General features: G+C 44.0%; 1 protein-coding gene across 1 annotated transcript; it reads right to left on the reverse strand.

Annotated features, from left to right (window-relative positions):
- Positions 1-25,697, reverse strand: MAN1B1 (mannosidase alpha class 1B member 1). The gene is made up of 13 exons (XM_071574605.1): positions 25,491-25,697; positions 23,150-23,258; positions 16,438-16,574; positions 15,601-15,758; positions 13,066-13,175; positions 11,673-11,858; positions 9,334-9,482; positions 8,528-8,716; positions 7,494-7,684; positions 5,807-5,927; positions 3,864-4,061; positions 3,459-3,590; positions 1-2,605 (listed from the first exon to the last, which is right to left on the reverse strand). The coding sequence occupies exons 1-13, from the start codon at positions 25,635-25,637 to the stop codon at positions 2,402-2,404; spliced, it is 2,031 nt and encodes a 676-aa protein (XP_071430706.1). The 5' UTR covers positions 25,638-25,697; the 3' UTR covers positions 1-2,401.
- Positions 25,698-26,966: the final 1,269 nt, after the last annotated feature.

The raw sequence follows: 26,966 nt of genomic DNA on the forward strand, positions 1-26,966 counted from the left end.
TGTTTGAGAAAGTGATTGTTTATTCTTCTCCCCCTTCCTTTAGCTCTTTAGGAAATGGATTATTACTCTAAAGTCAATCCTAAGGCAAAAATAATATAATGCAAGCTCCCACAGTTCCATTTGTAGAATCAATTACATTAAGACTGGTCTGGTGTAAGACTTCAACAACAGAATATTTTTTGTAAGCATTTATAAGCATTCCATTTTCTAAGAAATCTCTCTGTTGCCTCACTCAGGCAGCTGTATGGGTGAAACACCAAACCCTGGAAGTTTTACAATCCATAGCACATTCATAAATAAGAGTTCAGTACTAGGATCAGTCAAAGGCACAAGGCCAAAGCAACACAGGTCACCAGGGCCTGGGTAGTGTCATTGAATTTATCTTTTTTTTCTTTAATCTCCAATTTTAAGGTTAGCTTCCAGCCAAAGCTCAGTTCCTCAGCAGCACAAACCTGCTCCACAACCAAAACCACTGAAGGGTGTTTGCTGCCACATTTCAACAGCACTTGCCTCATTTGCTGTTGTGTCAATGAACACGGAAGTATTGGCAACCAATCAGTTGTGCAGCCAAAGGCCACAGAGAGTGGATTCCACTGCATGTGTATGTGAGAAGCTCATTGCTGGGGTTACTGCTGGCAAATGAACAGGAAGAACATTAACATTCTGCACTGACTTGTCACATCCTGCCAATCCCAGGATACCTTTGATGACACAAAAGGTGCATTTAAATAATTTTAAAAGTTTTCCATTTCCATAAGCCATCATTAGTACATGGAATGATAAATATTCTCTAAAATACTTAAATAGTGGTCCCAAGAGTAACTTGTAACTCCAGCAAACAGAATGGATCAGCATAAAACAAATAAAGATGCATCTTATTTTACAAATCAAAAGTTATAATTACTATAAAATACACATATCTCCCTCAGCCACTGGAAAATTAACCATTCCAGTCAGATTCAATCAGTTCTGTTAATGGCCCTAGTGTTTGTGGGGACTGGACCTCCTGCTGCCACCACATACCTGGTGGAGCCCATCATACCCGCTGCCACAGGGGAAAGAGCATTTCAGTGAGAACAACCTCTTCCAGAAATATGAACAAGCATCTTTCTGTATCTGTAAATACAGGAGAGTCCACAAATCCAAAAGGACAAGCACTAAAGAAAGTTCATTTCCAAATTCATCGTTTAAAATCTATTGCACATATAAAAATGAATGATCCCAGGGCTCCTGTAAGATTCTTAAAAAACCTGAGTCTGCTTTTGTCTTCAAGCAACTGAAATAGGTTTCTCTAATTCTACTGGGACCTGAAACAGCTGTAATACTTTCAGACTGTCTGCTTTTAACACTACTAGTGAAAATACTTCTACCCATTTTATTCCTAAGGGGGAAAAAATTGAAAATTTCTCCACAGTCCAAGAAATGATGAATAACATAAACTGTGCTGTACAGTTGTAAGCTTGTTTTGAGTCAACAAACACCTCATGATGTAATATCCGGACAGGAAGGGACGGAAGGAGGCTGATACCAAATGTGCTCACAAACTTTCCCAGTGCCCAACCTCAGAAAGCAGCTTTCAGTCAGAATACCTGAGTCTAACTGATGCAAATAATACATAAAATGCACGAGTAGTTTCACTTGTGTTTCACATTATCTCCTGCATTCCTGCAGATAAGTTAAAAAACTGCAATACCTCTACAAAAATTATATACCACTTTGAGCCAAACCAGCAGCAAATTCCCTTTCACCATTCATTTCAGCCCCAGCTTGAACAGACCGTTCAAAGTGCTTTACAAAATTAAGACAATATACAATGGATGCTCTGCTGCCTTTTCCTTCCCCTAAGGTGATGCAGCATAGCTTGTGAGTTTGGAATGAGATCAGAGCATCAGCAGCAATACTGACAGCTTTGCTTCTACCTGGGACAGCACTACAGCTCTTTTGTTTATTCCACTTTCCACCTGAACCACTGTCACAGTCTGACAAAGGAATGGCTCTGTAATCCAGTGTTTCAGTGAATGCAGAATAAACAAAAACTGTAGGCTTATTCTTGTTTTCCTGTGCCCTAAGCCAACTCACTGCATTCCCAGTATTTAATGAGCATTTAGTAAGACTGACAGGTCAGTCACCAGTGCCCCATGAATGTTGTGGTCCAAGCTACAATTACTCTCTGAACCTCGTCATCAGTACCAGGGAAACCGGCTTCACATGGCACAGTTTGTCCATCCCAGAACTGGGGATTAGATCTAAGACTGACATGATTTCTTCAAACTGGAGATGCTTTCCCAAGGTGTTGTTTCAAGCCAAAAAAGGTACAATATAGCATCTCTCTTCAAACCCTGAAAAGTAAAGTGACTTGGAGATAAAAATGCCACCACTGAAAGGTCCACTGATGCAGAGTCTATGCTGGTACCCAGATAGGGAGTGGATGAGCCTCTGTGTTGAAGACATATTTGTCAAGGTTGATTAAGTCTATGTCATCTGAAAACAGCAGAAACATGTATTTGAGTGTTTCCCCAAGGAAGAAGCTCTCCATCTTATCCCGTGGCTCTGGATTACTGGGATTCTGAACGTTGTTAATGGAAGTATAACCACCTGTAGGAACCTGTGCCAAAAAAAAAATACAAAGAAACCAAAAAACACAGAAATTTGTATCTTTACATAATCAAAAATAAATTATTTTTACTTCCTAACATCCTGATGCACTTGGAGAAGATAAGTGATAGGAAACAGATCAGCATGTTTTTCATTTTGTACCTGGTTTTCCTTTACATAAAATACTTCAGTTATGAAAAAAACCCAACTCACTGCATTTTAAAAGAAACCACAAGGGTAAAATGAAGCAAAATATCCACTTAAGTTAAAGAAGTATCACAAGGAACATCCCCTTAAAGTTTCTGGACAAACATACAGAAGGGAACTTGTGATTTCTAGGTTAGAGCTGGACCAAGACCCACACCCATTTCTCTTAAGAACAGACCATGGATATTTGATGACCACTGGCACCTAGGCCACACTGCCACAGCACATCAGTGATATCTTCACCAGCACTGTAGTCAGAATGAATACAAAACCCCTCTATTAAACCGTTAATGCCATTTTGTGCAAATTCTTTTTCTTTGGCAACTTCACTCAAAGCATTCATTCAATCCAGCCAGGTCCTTCTCAGCTTCTCAATTCTAAAAACAACTGCAGCTTCCAAGATGTAGAGACACTGGTAGTCTTGGCTACAGCTTCTGCATTTCACTTTTTAATCAATGTAATACAAGTTCTTTCCTTATATGGACCAAGTAGCGTATCTCAAACTGTAAGAAACCAAATTTTTCTGTATATTCTTATAAATTTCCTCACAAGCATCTGATGAATCTTGAAACATAGTAAGTTTCCAAAACTGGTGTTAGAAAGCAAGTAAGCAAATTAAGTCCTGACAGAAGAAGGTCACTATAAGCTGGCCTTACCCGTGTGTATTTATTGAAGTTCTGCAAGATTTCCCAGCCCCAATCTTGGTATTTCTTATCACCAGTAAATCTATACATATAAAAAAGGCTTTCCACAGTTTCTGGTCGCAGTAAGTTGTGCCTGTCTGCAGGCTACAAGAGGAAAAAAAAGGTAAGAGTACTTCAGACATGGAATTTCCTCAGACACGATTCCCATCTCCATCTACTCCTAAGAGTTTGCTATGCATAACTCAGCTTCTAAATACACTATCAGGGTCATTAAAACCAAAGCCTAGGGTACAGCTAGAAGGTGAGGCAGCAAAGAAATTAACTGCTCCACAACAAACCACATCATCAATATCTGGCCAGGAGTTTAAAAGTAGAATAGAGCTACAGAGTAATCATGGAATTGGAGCCACTGCTCACCTTGATTTCCACATCTTTGTGGCCCTTCTGTGCATGGAGGTTGAAATGTACAATCTCTGGGCTCAGGCCTGTCTCTACTTGAGCATACATCTGGTAGCACGTTTCTATAAGAGCTTCAGCCAATTTCATATGATCAGCAGCCAGTCCATTGTGGGCTCCCAGGGCCAAAGTACCCGGCAAGAAGCAAACCAAGTGATCCTACAAGACAAGACAACTGTTACTATGGAGAAGTTACGCATCAAACTGGTGTGTGTGGGGGTGTGTGTGAGAGTGTGGGGGTGTGTGTGTGTGTGAGTGTGTGTGCATCTCTCTCTTTCTGGGTTTTTTTTGTTCTTTCTCTTCTTCAAAACACATCTCTGGTACCTACAACGTGAGGACAACTTTTTAACAATCTGATGTAATGCAGCATGAGGCAGGCAGCATTACTAGAGAAACCATTAATTTGGAAAACATCCAAGACTGTGTTTTTATGACAAGTTCCTGAAAAAAAGGTCTCAGGAGGAGGAGTGTCTTTTGGTTTACCAGATGCATACAATACATTTCATATGAGCTCATGCAGGGGGTTGGCAGAACCACCTAAAAGTTTGGTTGTCCTCATGCTGGGGCTAGTCCACCACTGATGTAAGACTGTAAGAACTGCAGAGTCATGTCACTTATGGGATTTAAAATGATTCTCAACAGTCAGAATGAAAGTTCAGGTCTCATCACTCAAAAACACAATAAAACTGCTCTGATGCCCCTGTATGGACCTTTAAAAGCTTCATCCAGTCCTAAAGGAAAGTTGAGGGTTGTAAAGGTCAACATAACAGCATAACACTTTCCAGCTGGCCAGGGTAAGAAACCTGTCCAGCCTTTCAACCAATAGTAATAGATTAAATACCAAAATAATGACTCCCTAGGTTAGAAGAAAGTATATTGGCAAATGGAGAAATCTAAGCCAAATCTGTCTCAATTCAATTCTGTCCTGTCTTGGGATGGACCAGCCCTCTCTACCCAGAGTCTCGTCTCACTTAAGAGTGGGTTTGAAGAGCTTTTGGAAAATTCAGATCCAAGAAGCATGTGCTGAAAACTAGAGCTAAGGATCTGAGAAAATATTACATCAGGAAACTGAACAAGTCATAGAATTCACTAAAGCTCACTTCAGGTATTGAAAAAGTATGCATAAGGCTACACATACATCACTTGTATTTAAGACAAGCCACATGCACATACAATACCTGCACTTGGCATGAGATATTTAACTGAAAGGTCTTAAAACGCATTTAAAGAATATGGATGCATAAATTAAGAGCAGGAAGTTAAGAGTAATCAATTTTCCCTACAGCAAACAGCATATTGTTTTACTCAAGAATTCTACAGTAGGAAAAGAAAAAAATGTCATAAATGAATAGAATCCTCCAAAATTATCAGATTTTTTTTAAACCCCATAACACAATATTAGATCACCTGCTTCTTTTGAAGGCAAATCTGAAAAGTCAGGTGTCCAAATGTCCAAATATATTTTTGAATTATGGAAAATTAATAATACTAAAAATAGGCATTGCCTCAACAGCTTCTATCACTAGAATTTCACAACAGAAAAAAAAAACAACAGAAAAAAAAAGAGAAAGAAAATTAAAAAATTTAACTCCTCCACCAAAATGTTCAGTCTCACAGGAAAATACATGGGTTTATTAGAATAACTCATAAAGAAGGTCCCTGGTTTGCACATGTCGTTAGTATGTACAAATCAGTTACTCAGTACTGCCATCCCACTGGATAGATGTGTATGTGTATATAGTCTTGGGGTTTGGTATTTTGTTGCTTTAGGGTTGTTTATTTCCCTTTGTAGAGGGAAAAGGTGTGCATTTGCCTGGCTCTGTGTAGGGTTTTATTTAAATTTTGTGACAGTTTTTCTGTTCACTTTTGTTGTTGGATTTTTTAAATGCAATTGTATTTCTTACCATCTTGGCACTGAAATGGCCATGAGCAAGCTCTCCTACAAAAGTGAGCTTCTTGGGTGCTGATCTCTGAAGAAGATGCTTTTTCACTCCTTCTATGGCTCTCATATAGTCTTCCAACAGCCTGTGAATTAAAATCATTCCCAGCTGGCTCACATTCACACAGTCAGAACATATTTCGTCATAGCTGATGTTCAGCACAATCCTTTAAGAGACTGTTATGTCAGGCTAAAGAATAGTATTTAACTAAACATGAAACTGACAAAAAAATCCTCAAAGTCACCATCAACTGGACATTAATTTGTTGTTGTTATCATGCAGCAATACTTTAAAAAGTAAACCCTTATTTTAGTATTAAAGAAAACATCCCCCACTGTTTCTAGGTGATAGCCAGATTTTAAAAAATACTTGGAAATAAAGTAATTGAAACCACAGAAAATGGAGGCTGGGCAGTACCTCTTGGAGGTCCCTACTTAACCCTCTGCTCTGAGGCAGACTCAGTTACATCAGGCTGCCTGAGGTGTTATCTAAGCAGTTTTTTAGTCCCTCCATCCAAAGATGCAGTAGTATCTCCATTCAAGATGGAGATTCAAAGATTTGGAGCAATCTTTTCCAACTGACCTCTCTCACTGTGAAACATTGTTTCACAGTATTTAATTTGATTTTCCTTTGTTTTCAAGTACTTTCGTGTGGAAAACAACCTGTTGGTTAATTCCATTGCGAGGCTCACAGAACGCCACTGTGCTCCCAAAGGCACTGATTCTCCATTTACAGTGAGGTAAAGCTCAGAAAGAGCAGTGAGAGAACTTTGTAGGAAGGCATTTTCTCCGATACACAGAAAAGCCTCTTGTCACTCTCTCTGCATTAAGCCCTCCAAAATGAACAAGTCCAACATAATTAGCTATAATGCAGAAAAAAATTGCTGCAATTTTTGGCTTGTTTTGGAGGAAACGATCTTTAATTCCTCTGCTCCTTGTAAAATTTCTCTTCCACTTCTAAAGTGCGGACAAAAGAAACATTGAGACTTAAAGAAGGACTTTTTACAAGGGCATGTAGTGATAGAGCAAGGGTCTTAAAAATTGAAAGTAAGTAGGTTTATACTGGATATTAGGAAGAAATTCTTCCCTGTGAAGTTGGTGAGACCCTGGCACAGGTTGCTCAGAGCAGCTTTGGCTGCCCCATCTCTGGAATGTCCAAGGCCAGGCTGGATGGGGCTTGGAGGAACTGGGAGAGTGGAAGGTGTCCCTGCTGATGGCAGGGGATAGAACAAGATGAGCTTTAAGGTCCCTTAAAGCAAAGTTTACACAAACATCAAACTTCAGTCTCCATTCACCTTTCACTAACAAACCCAGAGCAAACACAGACATTGCTGATAACAGGAAGTATCAGCAGTATTTCAAAGTGTCTAATTATGCTCCAGCAAAGACTCAATTCTCATGTCCTGTCTCTAATGATGAGCTGAGGAAGAAAAGCATTCTGTGGGAGAGTAGTTTTGAGATGCAACTCTCCAACTGGTTTTACATCAAGTTACCACAGGTCCCTCTTGATGTTTAGCTTGCTTTTAAAAACAGTGATATGTTCAGTCAACTCTTGGGCACACACATTATTTTTCTTTAAGCAGCAGACTACAACAGAAAGTTTTACAGCTCACCTAATTCTCACAGCAATATAAGAAGTGGACAGAACTTACTCATTTTCTTTTTTTCCACCCTGAATCCACTGCTTGAGCAGATACTCATAGTAGCTGTCAGCTCTGGCTCCCAGCGTGTAGACCCCCAGGTGGGTGAACTGCCCACTGTTGGTGTTGATGAACATGGGCACAAGGCCATCGTTTTTCCCTGAGAGGGTGTGAACATGCTTCATCACCTCATCTACAGCTTTCTAAAAGAAAGGAAATGGCAAATATAAATTACAAGTATAAATGATGCACAAAACTGTGGCTAGTAACTGCAGGCCAGCAGGAAATCTGTAACTTTTCTTCCCCAAAACAGCACCAGGGACATCAAGTTCAGCTCGAGCAATATATTAAATACAGAATTTCAAACTTTTGGAATCTCAAAACATGATGTTCTTGGTACCTTTAAGTACTTTGAAATAATTTTAACAGTTTCCTTTCCTTCAAGTTAAGCCCACTCGAAAGCCAGTACTATGGCACAGGACAATGATCTCAGTTTTGCAAAGTGGAAGTCCAGCTAAAATAACAACTACATGAATCATGCAATAGCTAAAGCTTCCTTAAATAACTGCATTCTTCAAAACTGAGCTGTGGATACAGTTCAAAACAATAAAATAACATCAGCAAAGGAAAAGAAATACGTGAAATATTATTTTCTCTGAAATTATTTTTTATTTCAATTAACTTTTCCCTATGACCTGCTCTCAGACTCTTATCTAATGAGCCACATTGCAGTACGTTGGACAGCAACACTACAGTTTTGTTTTCTGTGTATAGACAATGGCATTAAGAAACCATACTCAGATTTTTTTACTTTTTTACTTAAATCCGTTTCTGAGGAAGAAAAATAATTATTCATCTCCACAGCTACTTTTTGGTATTCAATAAAATAATCATGATATTTTGTTTTCTTTTTCTTCCCTCATCTAGAGTTTCACAACTTATTTATTGTAACTTATAGACCGCAGACACCACGAGTACTAATGAGAGTCAGTGGTTGAGCAGCAGAGAGGTGAAAAAGAAAGAGACATCAACCGATTCTTCCATACCTGGAACTTCTCATCTCCAGTGAGACGAGAGAGCTCCCTAAACTCCAGCTGAATGCTGGTCACCTCTGCCACAGTGCTATCAGATGTCCAGCGAGGGGGATGTGCAGTGCCCCGGCCAATGTTGACATCAGAATATGGTATCTTAGAGGGGGTCTTGAATGCTGGCATAAGCCTGTTCCCAATGTCTTTCTAGAGAAAACCCACAAGCACAGGACAAAACAACAAGAAAACCAAAAAATAAATATACTCACACACACTCATTAGATTTTCTTCATCAAGCAGGTAGAAAAAGACAGAATAACAGCTTAGTTTTAGATTGGGCAAGCAATTAAAGAATTAAAAGAGGTCTTGAATTTATTTGTAATAATGAGCAGAGTTTCCACCTTGTCCCCAGCACTCCAGGCCTCATCCCTAAGCCACATGATGCAAGTCTGCAGTCACTAACTGCATCTAGATAATCTGAAGAGGTCGCTGATGCTGTTAAGACACACAGAGAGGGCATCAAAAGACAACAATTACCCTTTGCCAACCATTTATTTCTTCCTTCGTTACATCAACTTTAATATTGTCAGCCATTCTCAGCAGAAGAGCAGATATACAAGGAGAGGTGCTAAACACAGAGAGGCTCTGAGGTCATCCAGAGAGCAGAGGCGCAGGCTTAAAAGCTCAATGGTAAAGCCCTTTCCCACCACTTTAAATATGAAACTGCTAAAGACCAGCAATATTAACTTTCTGTGGAATCTTCCCTCAACTCTGTCCTATATGGAATACATAAGCCAGTTTCATTTGTAAGGCCAGTCACTCACAGCTTTTTCCAGGAAGAGGCTGTCTCCGGAGAGGTGGTAGGTGCTCAGCAAGCCACCCAGTATACGGATAGTGCTCTCAAACAGGTTCACATCCACATTTTTATCAAATACTAAATCATTTGCTACCCATTTTCTTGCTTCTTCAAATTCTGCAAAGTATAAAAAGTAGTTCATTTATGAATTTCTGGAATGTTCCAACAACTACAGACATGAGTATTCCATATAGCCCTGAGCTTATTTGTATCTGTCTACAGAGATGATAATTTTAGGTGGAAAACTAAAATGAAGAGCACATCCTTGGAGAAGTTTGACTACGATTGGTTTAATTCTTATTCAGCACACCACCACAGATGCATACAGACAGAAATATCCAGCAAAACAGGAATTTCTTAATTGTCTAAGAAAGAAGAAATAGGGGAATTCTTTTATTAAAATAGTCCAGAAATTTGTCTTTCAATTCTATCCACTTGACTTGTCAGACAAATTGTCACATTTTCACAGAGCCTTCTCTTTTTAATCAAATCTTTTTCAACCAAAGCTGTTATCTACCAAGAAAAACAGGTAACATATTCAGATAATGGCCACGAACACCTTTAGCCTAGCAATGTCCTGGAGAGCCTGCTTCCTGCCTCAGCACTTAACACCCAAAATCCTGACAGGCTGCAATCTTTTTCTCTAGAAACAAAAATAGTTGTTTATCACACTGCTAATAAAAAAAATAACGTAAAAAAAGAGCCATTTTAGATTCATCAAACAGCTCAGCAGCAGCATCCCACAATTACTGCTTTGGCAGAGGGTGTCTCTCCATGCTGCACGTGAGCCAGCTCAGCCTCCACCTGTGAGGGCTGAGCTATCTCGAACAATCTCGCCGGTTCCAGAAACTCCGTCTTGAGAGAAGCAGCAGCACAAACAGTTTCCCAGAAACTGAAGGCACTTCACAGGAGATAAACTCTAAAGCAAAAGGATGCCTCTGTGCCCTCTGGTCTTGGATGCTGGGCAGATTGAGAACCGCAGAAAATCTCCCAGTCAGATGTCATGGCTATTACCAGCAGAACAGCAACGGCACAGCTTCTGCCACAGCTTTTGCATTCATGAGCTGATAAGGAAGGTTGGCAGCCTCAAACAAAACTTTCATTTACATAGCATTTGTTTTTCAGAAGAAACCCCAGGAGCTTTCTTTCTAAGGCAATCAGCAGAACCGCTATAAAATATGTAGAAACCCTCAGCAAGAACTCCTTTTCAACACATCTAAATTACTAACAATCTATTGTAAAACCTTTATTCAGTTCATTGTAAACCACTTAGGAAAAATAAAAGAGCAGCATACTGACAACTTGATGAAACTTCAAGACAGACTGTTCAGGCCTAGAGCTGAACATACACGACATATTAAATCACATGAAAACTCTATTTTATGCAAACTTCAAAGGTAGAAGAGAGAGAACCATGAGAGACTGAGTATTTATTGTCCCCTTACTAGCAGCTCTGCTTTTCCTGTCTTGACAGAAAAAGCTGCATGATTAATAAGTTTACAAAGAAGGCTATCTACCAAGGTTAAATACAGTTCCAGAAATTTTTAAATACTACTAAAAGCCCTGCACCACAAAACAAAGAAACAAAAAAACCCCAAACAAAGAAAAAAATCCTCTTGAATACTGAGTAAGCATTTAAGTTTTTAGCAACAAAATTGCAAAATTTTTGGCTTAGTTTTTGAAATCTGTTTTACAGTTTTCTAATGTGGTCACTTCCACAATAACTCTCAAAAATACAGAAAGCAAAGCAATTCAGGAAGAAAGTATTGCATGCTCCTTTCTCCACCCATGGATTCCTTAAAGAAACAACCTCCTTAAAACCATGCAGAAATATTGATGCTAGGTGTGATAAAACACAACCAAGACGCTTACAGGTGAACTACCCAAGAGGGATGGGTAGAAAGGCTCCAGTGGCTGTAAAATGGCACAGAGGTAGAACTGGGGTTCTAGTACAGAAACAAAGACCAGGAAGTTTATTAATACATCCCTCAAATTCTAGCAGATATATGCACTGTATCCATATGTAGCTGCAGAACATTTTTTTCTGGCTCTAAATTTTATTCTGAGAAAAATGGTGTCCTTTAATATAGTTGGGTTTTTTAAAAAATATTTTACACATATTTATTATGTGTGTGTGTGTGTATATATATATATATATATATATATATGCATTTACCCAAACTGGAAAGCTAAATTTATCGGCCACATGTAATAAATGTTCACCTCAGAGACTTCTCAACATGCACTACCTGAATAGAATATAAGGAATTTTTTTAGAGGGAAAAAATGGAAGAGGGAAAAAGTTACCTTCCTTTAAGCCTAAAATCCACATGGTATCCAAGGCGTCAATTAAGGTAAGCCCAAGTCCAAACCACTCACTGTAGGACCTGGACAAAGGTTTCAGCTCATCATGGCCCCAGGCAAAATCCTTGTACCCTCTCCAGGCGTGGCGAAAGGCTTCGATCACAGCCAGCTGGCGCTCGTTTATGGGCACTGCAAGGGGAAATCAGCACCTGGCTCAGGCCTTCTTCAGGGCACTATACAGCTACACCAAGCACACTTTGCTGCAGTCTACTCAAAATAAACTTTCTTCCAAACTAACTGATCCATGCAATGGAAAAACCATCCTCACATTATTCTTTTCAGGACAGCCCTTCCTCTGTAGAATAACCAGTCAGTGTTTCTGGTCAGCAATTCAGCCAGGTGGATAGAGAGATCTCTCCCTGGCAACAAAACTGTCACTTCTGCAAATAAAACATTAAAATAGTCACATGCACAGTTGTAGATGATTATCACTAAAGGTCAAAGAGCTGAAAATCAGGAAATACCGAATTAAGATCCACAGTAATTCAGCTGCTGAATACATATACTTAATGACACAATCCTCAACTGATTCAACACATGACCAAACTTTCTTCATCTTTCCTCTTCTATTCATTGCTTTCTGTTAAATTTAAAACCACTTCTACAAAATTATTTCTATTGAACTTCTCATTTAATACCAAAAGAGGAAAAAAATTTACATTTTCCATCTTGGCAAAGCCATGTCTTTTTCCATAATTCTACTGATTTTTACTTGCAATTTGCCAAGAAGTAAAGTTTATGTCACACATCCAACATACAAAATTTTGAGCCCATTAGCTGAAATTTTTCAAAATTATAAACAAAGACTTTTAAAGTGGAAACACCAAGCAGCAAAACTAACCCCATAAATATTCAGCTTGCATGCCATGTTTATCACACCAGAACTTCCTTGTATGAACCCCGAAAAAGGAACAACAGGTACTTCGCTCCACAAGGGCAGCAACTTCAAAAACAACTTCTGCAGCTTTCTGGTGAGCCTTAAAAACAGTTTAGTTCAGGGAGAAAGTAATCTTCCCTGTACTTGGGAAATGAAAACCTGCCAAAAAAGGAAGCTGTCTCTTTCCCCCTCTCTCTCCTTAGAGTATCCCATCCTTCAATATGTACCTCCTCCCAGAGGCTACAATTCAAAGCCTTTCACATTCTGAAGGCCAATAAGCACAAACGTTGCCATGGAGGAATAGGGACAGTGAAAGACTTGCATGTTCTAGGTAACTAATCTTTCCTACACTTTTTGTTTCCTTTAAGTAAAATAAATAAAATAGATGTGTATGGGGGGGAATTGCACAATTTCAACCATAAAAGCAAAGAGAAAAGTCTAATTAACTGCACTATTTACCTGGTTCCTTCTGGTCTTCAGCTTCCACAGATGAAGGTTTTTCTGGTTCCTTTATTTTACTGGATGGAGGTTCAGTGCTTTGATCAGGTTCTATCACTGCTCCTCTCCAGCTGCAAATACAAGCAACTGTAATTAAGACTTATTTTGGTCACAGAAAGTCATGCAAATGAGTGGGACTTATCTCTGCATTTCCTTTATCACATGATACTTGGTTAAAAAAAAAGGTTGAATTTTGTGTCAAGGGTCAAAATAAGTATGTTGTCCACTAGATAAGTTTTTGTGCTGGTTTAAAGGTAAACCTGCAGGAGAAATGAACACAACTCAAAAAGAGATTACAAGAGTCACAATTTAATAAAAAGATTACAATAAATACAATGATACAGAGAGAAAAATTGGCTTTAACTCACAATACTCAGATGAATAAGCCAGCACCTTGGAGCATAAACAGAGTGGTGTTCATTGGCCCCTGTGCTGAGTGCCACGTGGGCCCCCTAAGTACAAAGTAAAAGGAAAGGAAAACCTGTTGATGAGGATGATGTTGCAGTCTGGTCGAGAGTGGCAGTCACAGTCCTGTCGAGGTTCTGTTCCTCCTCTGGATCCAACAAATGGTACCAGAAGTCCCCAAACCCCAAGATTATATGTGCTTAGGTTCAGATGGGAATGACCAGTACCTCCCCCAGGATGGGGAGTTTCACAATGGGTGATTTACTGTGTGAGTTATGGGATATTTTTTGACTCCTTGAAGGACCATTAGCAGACATAACCCCACAGGCTGGGTGCTAAGGGGCTGATGCCTCCCAAGAGGAGTTTTCACACCTGACTCATTGGTGTGAAGACCCTGTTCTCTAACACCCAGCTTGTAGCCTGAGGGGACAGGTGTGCTCTGGGCAGCAGCTGCAAATGATCCATAAACCTTTCTTAGAAATTACATACAGGGTGTAGAATGCACAACTTTAGTTACACCCACACAGTAATAAGCTGGTCTTGGCCATTCTAACCAGGACAGTTTTCTGTTCAAAGAAAGAAATTTGCACCAGAGAAGTTTTACTGGATTAAGAAATGTGTCTTACAAGCTTTTGGAATTTAATTAAGTATCTTGGCAATGGAATTTAATAAAAAACCTCTAAAATTAATTAGAACACCTGAAATTGCTGCATTACAAGTAATTTGCTATCTACCAGCTGTGAAATGGCCACAGCAGCCACTAACACTAAATAGTACCACACAAATGATGATCGCCAAAAAAATCACAAAGAAGCACAAAGGACAAGCTGCTCAAAGTACTGCCTTTGCTATCAAGGGTCACAAGCCTTCCCTGCCACCACAAATGCATAAATCAGTTTTTACAGGTTTTTATGAAAAAACTTGTTAAGAAAAGACGGACTTCAAGTTAAGCCAAGTTTATATCAAGATCAAACAATCTCAGTCATACCATCTAATATCCAGGTATGTTGCTTTCGAGTTCATGATGATTCCTAAAAGGATTAGGCTTACAGGACCTTTAAAGTTTACATTGTTTACAGTCAGCATATCTTCTTAGATAAATCACATATTTCATGTCTTACTTTCATTTTTTAGATTTGTATCCAGTTTTCACTAAGCTTTCCTTGCTCTCCTAAGTTCTCCTGTTACCAGCCCTTTAACTCTATGAGCTACAGCACAAGCATAAACACAGCAATGAAACACTTTCAGACAGTCAAAATGTTGAGGCAGGCACAGTTTGATGCAATGATCAGCTCAGCTGAGCCAGCGCTGAAAAGAACAAACACACAAAAACCCCACGCCTGCTGTTCCTGAGGAACTTCTGCTGAACTTTTAGTAGTCTTTTCTAGATCCATATTACACCCCTTCAGTGATTCCCAAATCAAAACACTTCAGTCAGTATAATCTTGGGGAACAGCTTCATATAACTATAACCACAGCAGCACAGACCCTTTATAAAAGATACTGCTAGATTTGTGTAAGGGGTCTCGGAACTGTATGAACTGTTTGTAAGAAAGGAGTAAGCACATTGTGTATAGCCACATGCACACAGCTACACACACATCCATGATTTCTGCCAGTTCAGCCTGGGCTCGCTGTGTTTAGCAGCACCAGCCCCTAATCAGTACTGACACTGCTATCATTTTACAAGCCTGGCCCAGGACAAAGACACTGGTAGCATCACTATTGTATCAATATTGGTATACTAATATTTATTACAACAAACAGAAGAAACCCCTGGACACCAAGAATCCTCCTGAACATTAAGAGCATCTAAGTGCATTAGAAATACAGCCAGCCTTGCAGGGGCCCAAATCCTCTGCAGTTGTGTGACACGAACAGTAAAATCAGAGAAGCTGCATATTCATTTAAATGAAATCTGTCAGCCTAGCAATAGCAGCAGTTATCAGGCCAGACCTGAGAACAAACACATACAAGGAAAGAAAACAACCTCAGACATGGACAACAAAAAGCCCTTAAAATACTCGTTCCAATCCCCAGTGGATGTCAGTGGAGGGGGGAAACACTGTAGGTTGCTTGAAAAGTTTCTACCTGATAACAGATTTCTCAGTTTTCTCTTCTTTATCAACCTGGACCAGCTCTTCTACAGCCCTGATGGTACTGTGTTGGGTCCTCAGCCTTGTGTCCCTCCGTGGTGCCTTGATCTGAAGATTGGAAGGACCACGACGAACATGAGGTGGTTTTGGCTGCTTCTCGGAAAAGCAAAAAAAGTATGTGCTTGGTATGTTACAAAGATGGTAAAATTTCAAACTATTAAGTCAACAGCATTCCCTCCACTGTGTTAAACAAAGCTCCAGATAAATCTTATTTTGCTATCATATCAGCAGGCAAGTTCTGCCCTGAATGGAAGGTATAAAGACCTAATGCACTAATCCACAGTCAGCCGATGTTCCTTTCCCATTGCATCCCCCACAAACACAACCCTTCAAACTATCCTAACATCTGCTCTGCCTGCTGCTATTTCTCAATCTCTCAGAAAATCTCTTCTAATTCAGTGTGACACTGACTGTAATCATGTCTCCTACTCAGCCACGACTCCAGGCTCCTCACAACACTGAGAATGATACCCAGTGCACTCCAAGTCAAAACAAATTAATCCCAACACGAGTGAAGCCTCAAGTAAGAGGTCACTGTGACCTAAAGTCCTGGCACTCCTGGGCAGAGCAGAGAGTAAGAAATAGCATAAAAAAGATAAAGCCAAGAAATGCTACACCAAAGCCCTTCCTGAGAGGAGAGCATTCCACCCAGCCCAAACTTTTTTTGCAAGCTTTAACTCCTTTCTCCACAGCAACTGTTGAAACCAAGCACTATTTGCAGACTTCACAAACCCTTTGGTAACTTTATAAAACTAATTTCTTCCCTCAGTACCTGTGGTGAAAGGTCAGGGTAGTCTCCCCGGTTGGCATCTGCTTTCTGGGGTGCTGGTAGAACAGCTGGATTTGCCAGCTTTAATCCAGGAATTTCTTGTTCTGTTCCCTGATCATCCAACGATTTGTTTTTTAGACCTAGACACACAAAACTGCTCAGCACAGAGAATCAACACTTTAGGTTGCAGCAAGAAATTTATAACAGTTTGCTGCATTCACACAGTGGATACACCTCCAGAAAGTGCATTCATAAAACACATATAAACACACGCTAATTGTTAGATACAAAGTGTATTTTGGTATTAATCCTCTCCCTAATACACATGGGAGCTGCTAAAAGGCACATTTGTGTTCTTTTTGATTGCTACTATTTCAGTTTCTCAATACAGGCAGAAAGACAAGTATCAAAGCTAAATGTGCCTTAGTATTGTACAAATTTTCTGATTTCTACTCTGATGCACAGTCAAAATCAAGAAAGAATTATCTTATTCTACTTTTGGGCTACCAATACCTATTTAAGAACATAATTAAAAAACATTCACAGCCACCAAATTTTAATCAACTGTCATGGTTTAGGAATGGTACTCCCGATCAGTGCCCCAGGCACCAAGACTCTCTAAAACCACACTGATGCTCTCTGCTCCCTTGTTTTCTCCTCCCCCTTTCCTGCTGCATCGAGTTTGGAAAAGATCATGGGTTGATATAAAAACAATTTACTGGAAACAGCAACAAAATAAGAAAAATAACAGTGACAGCAACAGTATTAATAAAAAAATGCATAAGAAACTATTTACACAGAAAGCCCGTGACAATGAACAAATCCTGACGACTTCCCTCACCACGTTTTCTCAACTAAAAGGAGCCACTTCTCCCTGGAAGAGAGAAACAGTCCCTTCCCTATCCCCAGTGAGATGGTGGCATAGAATAGCATCCAGGCCTCAGCCACACTCCCTTGTGGCTACTGCAAAATACTAACCCTGTCCTGGCCAGAACCAGGACACACACAAAGGTACCTACACAACCTCTCTCGATCCTATGAGTGGCCAAAATTTCCTCACCCTGTACATTATCCCCTCCTTTTTCTATACGATCTACGTCATGCCCAGATTCTACACCTTTCAATTATATACATATATGTATATATACAGAAGAACACGTATAATTTCCATAGTCAATGGCCATTCTTCCAAGATGTCTATTGAGTTCATTTAGTCCAGGACTGTCTCAAGTTTACAAAGAAACCAAGATGTCTATCAAGGAAAGTCAGAATCATAGAATCATAGAATCGATTGGGTTGGAAAAGACCTCCAAGATCATCGAGTCCAACCCTTGGTCCAACTCTAGTTCATTTACTAGATCATGGCACTCAGCGCCACGTCCAATCTGTGTTTAAAAATGTCCAGGGATGGTGAATCCACCACCTCTCTGGGCAGCCCATTCCAATGCTTGATTACTCTCTCTGTAAAAAATTTTTTTCTGATATCCAACTTAAATTTCCCCTGGCAGAGCTTAAGCCCGTGCCCCCTTGTTCTATTGCTGAGTGCCTGGGAGAAGAGACCAACCCCCACCTGGCTATAACTTCCCTTCAGGTAGTTCTAGACAGTGATGAGGTCACCTCTGAGCCTCCTCTTCTCCAGGCCAAACAACCCCAGCTCCCTCAGCCTCTCCCCACAGCACTTGTACTCCAGTCCCTTCACCAGCCTTGTTGCTCTTCTCTGGCCCCGCTCCAGCACCTCAATATCCTTTCTGAACTGAGGGGCCCAGAACTGAACACAACACTCAAGGTGTGGCCTCACCAATGCAGAGTACAGGGGAAGGATCACTGCCCTGGTCCTGCTGGTCACGCTATTTTTGATGCAGGACAGGATCCCATTGGCCTTCTTGGCCACCTGGGCACACTGTTGGCTCCTGCTGAGCTTCCTGTCAATTAGTACTCCAAGGTCCCTTTCTGCCTGGCTGCTCTCCAGCCACTCTGCCCAGCCTGGAGTGCTGCAGGGGGTTGGTGTGGCCAAAGGGCAGGACCTGCACTTGGCCTTGTTGAACTTCATCCCATTGGAATCAGCCCATCTCTCCAGTCTATCCAGATCCCTCTGCAGAGCCCTCCTGCCTTCCAGCAGGTCAACACTCCCTCCCAACTTGGTGTCATCAGCAAATTTGCTGATGATGGACTCAATCCCCTCATCTAAATCATTAATAAAGATGTTAAACAGGACTGGACCCAATACAGACCCCTGGGGAACACCACTGGTGACCGGCCGCCAGCTGGACACAGCCCCGTTCACCAGCACTCTCTGGGCCCGACCCTCCAGCCAGCTCTTAATCCAGGAGAGGGTGCACTTGTCCAAGCCATGGGCTACCAGCTTTTCCAGGAGTATATTATGGGAGACAGTGTCAAAGGCCTTGCTGAAGTCCAGATAGACCTTGGTATATCTGCAGCAGTCCATAGTCATTGTCCATGGTGGTTATGGCACACAGTGGCACTGCCATTTGGTAACCAATGGTATACAATTCAATATTACAGACTGTTCTCACCCAAAAATAAAATCCCCTTGAGAGGCAAATCATGTTTCCCTGTCCCTCTGCATTATCCACAAAGTACACCCAAGTCCTTAAGCAAAGACAATCGCACAGATGGGTTTACTTTTTCTTGAAGCAGGACTAATGCAAATTCTCTTCCCTAACACATTCTTTACCTGCACCACAGGGACTTTATCTCTTTCTACAGAATGTGGAGATTTGGACTGGGTAGGCCCAGCTCAACGGGTAGACCCTCCAGTGTTAACTAACCAGGTGGCCTTCATTAAATGCAGATCCCACTGTGTGAAGGTGCAACCACCCACTGTTTTCAATGCATTTTTTAACAGTCTGTTGTACAGTTCATGCAACAGAGGCTGAAAATATCAGGAAATACGATATATCCATTCCATCTCGAGCAGTCTGGCCCAGGGGTCTATGAGGCTGTTTATGAAACGAGTCCCATTGTCCAAATCAATTCTTCTGGAGGGCCACGTCACCACATGACTTGCTTTTCCAGGCCCAGGATGGTGTTCCAGGCAGTGGTGTGAGGCAGAGGGTGCTTGTCCAGCCATCCAGTGGTTGTTTTCACCATTGTCAGCATGTGGCACTTGCCTTGGTAGGTTTGTGGGAGTGTGATGTATCCATCTGCCAGGCCTCCCCCCATTTGTATTTTGACCATTGCCCCCCATATCACAGGAGCTTTACCTGCTTGGCCCTGCTTGATGACAGCACATGTTTCACAGTTATGGATAACTTGGGAGATGGTGTCCATGGTTAAATCTACCCCTTGATAATGAGCCCATCTGTATGTTGCATCTCTTTCCTGATGATCTTAGATGTCATGGCCCCACAGAAGCAGAAATAATTCCCCCTTGTGTTACCAGTCCAGATACACCTCAGACACTTTAATCTTGGCAGTCCAATCTACCTGTTCATTATTGAGATGCTCTTCAGTTGCTCGACTCTTTAAGTATCTGTGCATCTTACATGACATACTTTAACAGCTCACTTCCATACCTGGGCACAACTGCCCCAGTTCAACAGCCTAGATGGGTTTCCCTCTGCGCTGCCAACTGGTTTTTTCCCTAGGTCTAACCACCACCACTGAGCATTAGCCACCATCCACAAGTCAGTGTAGAGGTAGTGTTGGCCATTTACCTTCTTCAGCTGAATGGCTTTCAGCTCTGCAATCTGACTTGATCCATCTTGTCCCTCGATAGCTTCTGTGACTCGCTGTGTAGGACTCCATATGGCAGCTTTGCATTTTCAGTGCATCCCTAAAAGATGACAGGAACTGTCAGTGAAGAGAGTATGTCACTTCATTCTCAGGTAGCTGATTATATGGTGGGGCCTCCACAGCATGTGTCACCTTTTCATCCTCTGATGACAACAGTCTGAAATTTTCACCTTCTTCAGGTCAATTACTGATGATCTCCAAGATCTCTGCACAGCTGGGGTTTCCCATCCAAACTTGCTCACTGTGTCATCAGAGCAATCCACTTGGACTCCATGTGGCATCAGTGGCCTGATGTGTGGAAGGGACTTTCCCTTTGAACATCAAGCCCAGCACTGACAGTTGGCATGCCAGGAGGAGCTGTGCTTTAGTGCCAGTCACTTCTGAGGCAGCTTGAAGCTCTTAAGCTGACAGGATCTCTTTTTCAGTTGGGGTGTAACAGGCCTCGGACCCTTTGTATCCCTGCTCCAGGACCCCAGAGGGGTTAAGTCTCCCTGGGTAATTTTTGCCAGAGACTCCAGAATGGCCATTCTCCCCAGCTGCAGCATAGAGCACATTTTTCACATCTGTCCTGATCCAAGGCCTACTGCATGGGCAATCTCCTGTTTAATTTGTTCAAAAGCTTGTTGTTGTTCAGGACCCCATATAAAATCATTCTTCTTTCAGATCAAATAACTGAGCTGACAATCTGACTATACTCTGGAATATGCATCCTCCAAAAATCCATAGCACTTACAAAAGTTTGTGTTTCCTTTTTGCTGGATGGTGGGGACATAGCTGCTATTTTGTTCATCACATCCGCTGGAATCTGGTGATGCCCATCTTGCCATTTTACTCCTAAAAACTGAACTTCCTGGGCAGGTCCCTTGACCTTAGTTTGTTTCATGGCAAAACAAGCCCTCAGGAGGATTCGATTATCTTCTCCCCTTTCTCAAAAACTTCCTCTGCTGTGTTGCCCCACATGATAATGACATCAATGTATTGCAAAGCTTCTGGAGCTTCACCCTCTTCCAGTGCAGTCTGGATCAGTCCATGTAAATAGTGGGGCTGTGTTTCCACCGCTGGAACAGAGGCTGAGTTTCTGTCCTCTTCCCAATCCCCTTGTCAATGTCCCCACCTCAGGACAGGGATCCCATTTGCTTGGCTTCACTACCATCTAGTTTCATATCATGGGCTGCAATATCCCAGTATCAGAGCAGCCAGGTCATCAGGGGCTCACCTAACTGGTTGCTGATTCTTTTTGCGTATCTCACAGGACACCCTGGCATGGGAGTCAGGTGATTATCTCTGTCCTTCCTCTTCCTCCTGTTCTGAGGGCCCTACTTCCTCTTCATGACTTACTAAGCAAACTGATTTGGTCTTTGATTTCTTCTTCTATATAGGAGCAACTGCTACTGGCACCGGTTGTTCCTCTAGTTCAGATGCAGTTTCAGTGGCCACAGCCATTGGTCTGCCTCCCTCCTCCTCCCCTGAGGGTTCTGTCTAGTATTATGTGTGCTAACAATTAGCCAGGGTGCAGCACACCGTAAGAAGTTGCTCCTCTCTGGAGCTGCCACAGCATTCTTGCAAATATCCTGCCACTTTATCAGGGCGCTGTAGCTGTTCTGAACTTCCAAAGCATTGGAGCAGAGAATTTCCCCCAAAGCTGGCCCATTTTCCCCTACCTTCCATGCCACTCTTGGGCTGGATCTCTGAATGACCCTCCTAGAAATCTCCTCCTTGACTCTAAACATGGTGTGGACTGCACTGAGGAGACCTGACAGACTTAGGAACAAGAACATGCTTTCCTCAACATCCAAAGGAATTAAAAAATCTCAAAAGATGTTGTAACTGGCTTGAAGGAGAAAAAATGAGTGAAAAGCTGGGGAAAATCATCCTTCCCTGTTCCCCACAGACTGGGTATGATTATTAATGGAGTCAAGGTAGGGTAGGAGAGTAACACTGAATACACATCTCAAATGACCCTCATTGCCCTTAACGTTTTCATGTCATAAACTGATATCCCACAGTACAGTAAAAAAGCAATTCTTATTCCTCTCCCTGCTCCGAAAAAGACCCTCTCGAGGAGCAAATAGGAGAATATATACAGAGTTAAGTACCACAACCACATTAGCAGACCAGCAACATTGTGACCAGCAGTTCAGTACCTAATACAACAAATGCTAAGATCAAACTTGTTTTCAACCTGCTCTGTGCAGATCTGTTGTTATCTCAACTCTTTGTGCCCCACAGTGGGTGCCAACTAAGGCTGTTGTGGTTTAGGAATGGTATTCCCCAAATCAGTGCCCCCACCAAGGTTTTCCAAAGTCACACTGCTGCTCTCGTACACTACCCCACTTCCCACCCCAGCCCTGCCATCCCGTTTTCCCCTCCTCCTTCCTGCTGTGTGGGCATGGAGTTGAGAACAAGAGGCAAAAAGGCAAAGATCCCCGTTGAGATAACAATTTACCAATACAGCAATGAGATAAGAAAACAAACAGTAACAATAAGACAATGTATAAGAAAAAGAAACTATTTGCACAGAACACTTGCAACAAAAAACAAATACCAGAGGTCTTCTCCACCATGCTTTCTCGACCCGGAGGAACCCCTTCTTCACAGAACAGAGTCCCTTTAAGCACCACCAGCAGCAGCACCTCCCACCCCCAGCACCAATGTGAGGTGGGATAGAATAACACCTAGACCTTAGCCATGCCCCGTCCCAGCTACTGCAAAAATTAACCCTGTCAACTAAAAACAGTATGTTGCTCTAGTCAACAAAGATAAACAAAGAAAAGACCTATGAAAAATATTTCTGATTAAGGATTAAGTAATTGAAACATCACATAAAATCATCTCATAAATGTTCCTTAATGAATACACCCAAGCACTGTCAATAGAAATTAAAATTGTTTATAAGAACTACAAAAATTTCCTAAATAACACCTCACTTGAGCAATTCCAAGCTGTACAGAACACATACTTTTCCATGCTTCCCCCATGCTTGCGTACGAAATGACTCCACAGACTGCCAAGAAGGCAAACAGGAAGAGAATGACACTCCGCTGAAGTCGGGACAGCTGCTTCCATTTCTTTAGGAGAGAAAAGAAGCGAGAGGAAGAACATTTAGTACAACGATAAGAGTCTACTTGGTTAAGAACAAACTCTTACCAGTTCATTCAAATTAAGAAACGTAAAATCCAGCAGGTTTAATTTTACTGTTTCCAACTGCAGATATCCATTGCTTATTTTCTTTGATAACAGAGAAAACAGAAATCTAACCAGCTAGCATATGGCACAGCAAGCCAAGAGACACATCAGAGCCACTTGCTGCAAGAACCTCAGAACCTGCCAAATGCTGAGGATCCCAGAGAGTTTCAACTACAGCTGACTTTGATCACAACCTCAACTGTCTGGCCTGAGCATCTGCCCATATGTCAACTGGGAAATCAGCCAAAAGCCTCTTTGCTCCTGACTGGGAAGGGACTGCAGAGTGCATATGCAAAATAAAAACAGAAGCAAGCAGCAGAAAAACTAAAAAAACATTAATGCGGCAAAGAAGAAAGGGTCAAAATTAGCTGAGCACCAGCCACTGGACAGGTCGCAGGTTCAGTCCCCATATGGGTTATTCACTTCAAGAGTTGGGCTCAATGAACCTTGTGGGACCCCTCCAAACTCAGAATATTCTGTGAATTTGTGAAGGAGAAGACAGGCATCCTGCTTCTGATAAAGAGGGGAACTGTCACACAGAACAGGTCCTGCATCACCAAGAAAGTCACCAACCTGGAGCAGCGTGAAAATGAAGTAAAACACCACAATGAACAAGACAAATCCACAATGTTTTCAAATTTAACTCTGGGCAAAAATGTATTTTGAAACTGGAGTATAGACAACAATTACTAAAAATGTGAGAGCAAATGGTATTTTAGTCTGAGAGAAGCTAATGTACATTAGCCTTCATTTACAGAGAGGGAGCAGTTGGAATTAAACACTTACTGCTAAATTACCATTTTTACTTTTCCAGCAGTCCCACTGAAACTCACTAATACTGGTTTTGGCAAACAGAGAGGGAACTTCACTGCCAATGCTACACTCAGGAACAACCTTTCCTACACACTACATAACACCCCACAGCACTTCTCACAGTCCTCATCCTCTTAGGAACAGCCAGTGCAGAACAGTTGATGTGCTCACACTGCGAGCCCCACAGCACAGTTTCCTGCTTTCCTGCATCGTTGACAGTACAGGAATCCTGTACACCGTTCCCTGCACACACTGCGAGATGCCAGTCCCGCTCCATCATCTTCAGCTCTACCTACAGGGCAAACCATATCACCATTTTACCATTGCAGAAGGATGCTCAAAATCCAGCAGCCTTGTGGTTCTTCAGGGTAGGATGGGAAAAGAGGCACCGCTTGTGGTGTCTTGGGACAAATAAAAAAGAGGCACAAGAACACGTGAGGGCATTTACCACCATCTTATTGGTTTTTTGTTCACAAAGAATAAGGATAAAATGAAGTGTGAAACGAAGGGCCCACATTTCTCAAGCTGGTAATAAAAGACAACTGTGAGACTGTGTCCATAAGCTATTCAAATGCTTCATCTGACGACTTGGAAAGCCTCTGTAGGTGACTATTCATCATCTCTTATCTGTAACAAGGTTTATCGTGTACTTTTGACTCTCTCTTTCTCATACCAGACTCTCTGGGCCCAAGACTCCCATCCTCAGTAAAGCTGCCTGCCCACTCCCTACCCACAAGACGACCAGACGGTCTCTTCCCCCCAGCTCTGCCAGGGAACCCCTCTCCTCACGTTCAGCCTTCCCACAGAAAGCAGAAGCGTCCCCTTTACCCTCTCAGGGCAAAAGACAGGGCTCCCCCTTCAAGCCTTAAAACAGGGCAAAAAGGCACAGCGACCAAAGCTCCCTTCTCTTTCTTGTCCACAACGCGCTGCATTGCCCCCCGAATGACCACTAGCAAAATGCAAAATTTTACTGTATTCTCCCTGACGCAGCTTTGTTTGTGAAAACTAAGACATGACCTGGAGCTCCCCCAGCCAGCCCGCGCCCCACACGCTCCCCGGCGGGGACCAGCCCCCCGAGAGCGGAGCCGAGCCCAGGGCCGCCCCAAGGCCCACAGACACGGCCCCCGCCCATCTGGGAACCGGGGGGTCCCAAGGCAGGTGCCCCACGGCGGTTCAGCTGCACGCAAGCCCAGGGACAGCCACGATGGCCCGGCCCAGCAGCGCTCCATCATCGCCAGGGTATTCCCGCATCCAGCCCGGTGGTGCCGCCGGTGCCGCAAAGCTCCCTGCGAGGGCCTCACCCGCCAGCAGGAGCGCCGCCGCCAGGCCTTGCTGTTGTTGTAGCCGCCGGCCCTGACCGCCTCGTCCGGGCCGAGGGTGACGGAAATGAAGTCCCGGTGCGGCGGCCCCGCAGCGGCGGCGGCGGCGGCGGCGGCTCCTGAGTACATTGCGTCGCCTCAGGGGCCGCCGGCAGCCATCGCCCCGCGCGATGGAGCGGCCGCTTCCGGGAGCCGCTTCCGGTGCCGCTCTGGCGCCGGCGCGTCCTCGCTCTGTGTCACCGGGGGGCGGGCCGGGCCCCACCGCATCGCACCGCATCGCACCGGGCGGGCCCGGCCCCACCGCACCGCACCGCATCGCACCGGGCGGGCCGGGCCCCACCGCATCGCACCGCATCGCACCGGGCGGGCCCGGCCCCACCGCATCGCACCGCATCGCACCGGGCGGGCCGGGCCCCACCGCATCGCACCGCATCGCACCGGGCGGGCCCGGCCCCACCGCACCGCACCGCATCGCACCGGGCGGGCCGGGCCCCACCGCATCGCACCGCATCGCACCGGGCGGGCCCGGCCCCACCGCACCGCACCGCATCGCACCGGGCGGGCCCGGCCCCACCGCATCGCATCGCACCGCACCGGGCGGGCCCGGCCCCACCGCATCGCACCTCATCGCACCGGGCGGGCCCGGCCCCACCGCATCGCATCGCACCGCACCGGGCGGGCCCGGCCCCACCGCACCGCACCGCACCGCACCGCACCGGGCGGGCCCGGCCCCACCGCACCGCACCGCACCGGGCGGGCCCGGCCCCACCGCACCGCACCGCACCGGGCGGGCCCGGCCCCACCGCACCGCATCGCACCGGGCGGGCCCGGCCCCACCGCATCGCACCGGGCGGGCCGGGCCCCACCGCATCGCATCGCACCGGGCGGGCCCGGCCCCACCGCACCGCACCGGGCGGGCCCGGCCCCACCGCACCGCACCGCACCGGGCGGGCCCGGCCCCACCGCACCGCACCGCACCGGGCGGGCCCGGCCCCACCGCACCGCACCGGGCGGGCCCGGCCCTACCATGCCCGCTGCTCCTCCAGCCCCCCGCACGGGCTCCCCCCATCGGGCCGGGGCCGGGGGTTGGCGGGGCTGCGTTTTGTCCTTGTCCCTCGCTGTCCCTGCGCTTCCCGGCGGGCCGGACCCTGCCCAGGGAGGACCGCAGGTGGCGGCGCCGGCAGTGGGGCAAAGGAGAGGCTGGGAACCCTCAGTGTTCCTCGGTGTGGTGAGGTTACAACACGGAGAGCAGTCACAGAAGCACTGGCATTGGAAGAACCAGAAATGAAAAGGTGCATGCTGGAGGTTCTAAGGAAAATCAACTCAACAGGCTCCCAGCAGCCGATCCCGGGAAGGTGCAGCTCCCACGTGGCGGAGGAGCCCCCGTGGCGAGGCCCCGGCCCAGCACAAGGCACTGCGGCCCGACACGAGGAGCGTGCAGGGGACAGCACTGCTCCT

The sequence above is a fragment of the Pithys albifrons genome, chromosome 20, assembly GCF_047495875.1.
Source record: "Pithys albifrons albifrons isolate INPA30051 chromosome 20, PitAlb_v1, whole genome shotgun sequence".
Taxonomy (NCBI): Eukaryota; Metazoa; Chordata; class Aves; order Passeriformes; family Thamnophilidae; genus Pithys; species Pithys albifrons.